Genomic DNA, 3,410 nt, shown 5'->3' with positions numbered 1-3,410 from the left:
GTAATAAACACCATTAAAAGCTCTCCAGTTTGAAACAAAGTCGGAAGTGATTATTTCTTTTTCGAGTTCTGATTGAGGAGAATTAGTTCTTTCGATTTATGCTGTCCTAAAATATAGTAAACCACTGAGCTGTACTCCTTCATCTTTAAAAAAATATATATTCTTAGCAAAATGCTCCCAATATCCTCTCAACATTAAAAAATGTGGTAACATATACAAATCATAAAATTTACCATTTTAACCATTTCTAAGTGTACAGTTCAGTGGCGTTGTACAGTGTTGTACAATTATCACCACCATCCATCTCCAGAACTTTTTTTATCATCCCAAACAGAAACTCTGCGCCGGTTGAGCAATAACTCCCTGTCCTTCCTCCCTCCAGCCTCTGGGAGCCTCTAGTCCACTTCTGTCTCTATGAATTTGCCTATTCTGTGAATTGAACCCAGGACCCCTCAGTATTCTAGGTACCACATATAAATGAAATGACATAGTATTTGTCCTTTTGTGACTGGCGTAGTTCACTTAGCATAATGTTTTCAATGTTCATGCATATTGTGGTATGTGCCAGCTCCTTCGTCATAATAGAGCAGCGTTTTAGAACTGGAAAGGGACTTTTGAGTTCATGTATTCAAGAAGTACTAATTAAGCAACTACGTTGTTCCAAGCACTGTGGTAGGTACTGTGTCATCTGGTTCCATTATTTGCTTTTCCATTCCTGGGATGCTGCACTATAGAAACTGGTGGGGACCCAAGTCAACGACACTCCTTTCTGGTTGCCCTATAATTTCCCTTAGACACTTACTTCCATTAGGGGTTTAGATTTTCTTCATGTGGATGGTTTTCTCTGGAAGAAAAGGGTGGGAAGTGAATTCCAGCTTTCCTGGAATTCTGGGCACTTGATTCTTTAGCTCACGTTTCTCACAGGTTCAGGTCTCAGGTTCTCTTTTTGGTAATTTTAAAGCTGAAATTTATCTTGGTGAAGGAGAGTCCCAGTCTTTGTGATGGACCAGGGTGGGAATAGGAGCTCCCTTTCAGTGTGGGAAGGGTAAGAGAGCTCTGATGGGCACCCCAGACCCACAGCTCCTGATAAACACCCTCCTTGACCAAACCTTAGATAGGCTTCTCTGAGTCCTTTAAAAAAATTGATTTCAGAGAGGAAGAGAGAGGGGGAGAGAGAGATAGAAACATCAATGATGAGAGAGACACATTGATTGGTTGCCTCCTGCATGTGCCCTGACCAGGGTCAGGGATGCAGCCTGCAACCAAGGTATGTGCCCTTGACCAGAATTGAACCCAGGACCCTTCAGTATGCAGGCCGATACTCTATCCACTGAGCCAAACTGGCTAGGGTTCTGAGTCTTCTTTTTGACTAGACTTATCCTGGGCCCTAAGTCAGTCTTAGCAAAGAAATCTGCTAAGGAAGTCATCCCCCAGTATTTGATATCTGATCAAGTTCCTTATCATCCACTTGTGATGTCTCAATCCTTGGCCTGCCTTTAGCAAGAATCCTGTTAGGTTGGTTAAGCGAGTATCCCCCCTACCCTTGATGTCTCCTCTTAGCAGTTGTCCACCCACTGACTCCTCACTATGCTGTCTTTACTGTATTCAGAGTTGAACACAATTACTCTTCTATTTCATGACCCCTATTGTAATAATTTTGAATAAAGTCTTCCTTACAGTTTTAACAAACGTCAGAATAATATTTTTTAACAGTCCTAATCATGACCCTTGGTTGTCTCCATTCCCCTTAGCAAGTGCAGAAAGTGTAGATCATAGGATGGGGGAGGCTTGTGGGGTTTGGGGCTCCCAGAACAGACTCAATGGCCTCAGAGCCCAAGAAGAAGTCATGGAGATCACAAGTGTTTTCCGTTTATTCTGCTGTGACGTGGTGGAAAGGACACTAGACTCAGAGTCCAGCAAATGTAAGAAAGTTTTATTTTTAATAATACTATTAAGACTTCACTTGAGCTCAGACCCTAAGGAAAACAGATAATTTGTTCAGACTAACACATTCTTCCTATACCCTCTACCTCATATAATTCTACTTTCTTCCTGGAGTCCTAAGAATGATGTGTCAGATTCATAGCAGAGGCCACAAACTGTCATTATTATGACCTGCTCTGGTGGATTCTCTGACAGGTTGTCAAATCTGTGGTCTTGGAGCTGGCTTGTGATTTCTTTGAAACTCTTCACTTTAAAAAAAAAACTCTAGAGGTAACTCTGTGCTAGGTTTACAACCTGGCCTCTCCTATGACTCTAAATTCTATTGGGCACTGTGGGACTTTCTATTTATTAAAAAAACACGATTTAAATACAGTGTTGAGCAATGTGGTACCTTGGCATAGAGTTTTCCAGCCCGAGGAGCAGGTTCCTGATTCACGGTGATAGAGGCTGGCCTTTATCACTCAAAAGGAATGGAAGAGTCATGGGTAGGGGCCCACCTGCCTATCATTAGAGTTGAAAGGCTGCTTGGGAATCACACTAGCATTTTTGAGAACTGAGTTTGCCTCAGACTCCTTATAAATACAGCTTGACTCAGCCCCGGTGTGACAGACACCTTTGGGACATGAAGTGGATACTGTTCTTTGGGGCCCTTATCGGGCCCAGCATCTGTGGTCGAGGGAAGTTTTTTGGGTAAGTTCCCTGTGGACTTATTATTACTGCTTGGTTAGTTCAGAGATATGGGAGGCAAATGAATTTGGAAATGAATGGCTAATGATACTTCAGGCAGTTTGGCATTGAGAAAAAAGTTCTGGGCTCCAGTCCCAGCTCTGCCCTCGGCCATCCTGGACAAGTTACTTGTCTCTCAGGCTCAATTTTACCTGTGAAATCAGGACTGGGTAGTCTCTGCAGCCCTCCCTAGCTCCCTAGCCTCCTGCCAACTAGTTTTCTTCCTAGTTCTTATTTGTCCGGTCAGTTCCAGGCATCTCCTACTTTCTTACTGCTATATTATGAATTAACAAGAGTTACCAGAAATTGTTTCTAATTTCTGTCCTGCTTAAGGGAAAGCCTAGGTCTTAGGTGTCTTGGTTTCACCTCTCTGTTAACAGAGAAGGCTTAGTAGAGCTGGTGCTTTCTTGTTAGCAGCTGGGACATGGAGATTTGATAGGTCTTGCCTAGCCACAGCTCTGAAGATTGACACGCCAGGATACACCTGTACATTGTGTACACACATGCTCCACACATAATGCTCTGTGGTCTGCAAAGGAGAGGACATTTGGGAGGTAGGAGAGATGAAAGGATGCCATGGTACCCTGCTGGAAGATTGGATTCTAATAACTCATTACTGCATAAATGCTTTGCCATTTGCAAAAAGCTTTAGCGCGCCTTATCTTTTGGATTACACAACAACTCTGACAGGCAAGGGTGTTATTTTCCTTAATTTAAACATGAAAAAAACTCAGCTTCAG

At 42.7% G+C, this 3,410-nt stretch overlaps 1 protein-coding gene across 4 annotated transcripts in view; it reads left to right on the top strand.

The window, feature by feature from the left end:
* The first annotated feature begins 2,476 nt into the window (after positions 1-2,476).
* Positions 2,477-3,410, top strand: part of CPA4 (carboxypeptidase A4) — a 31,366-nt gene continuing 30,432 nt past the window's right edge. For all 4 annotated transcript variants that reach the window (XR_004970964.1, XM_036328686.1, XM_036328687.1 and 1 more), the window contains exon 1: positions 2,477-2,634. Coding sequence is in view for 3 of the 4 variants with exons in the window: in XM_036328686.1 (XP_036184579.1) it covers positions 2,567-2,634 (68 nt within the window). In the remaining variant the exon portion in view is untranslated. The remainder of the gene's footprint in view (positions 2,635-3,410) is intronic.

The sequence above is a fragment of the Myotis myotis genome, unplaced genomic scaffold (genome assembly GCF_014108235.1).
Source record: "Myotis myotis isolate mMyoMyo1 unplaced genomic scaffold, mMyoMyo1.p scaffold_m19_p_11, whole genome shotgun sequence".
Classification (NCBI taxonomy): domain Eukaryota; kingdom Metazoa; phylum Chordata; class Mammalia; order Chiroptera; family Vespertilionidae; genus Myotis; species Myotis myotis.
The sequence above is the reverse complement of the archived record's forward strand: the minus strand, read 5'-3'. Positions and strand labels throughout refer to the sequence as shown.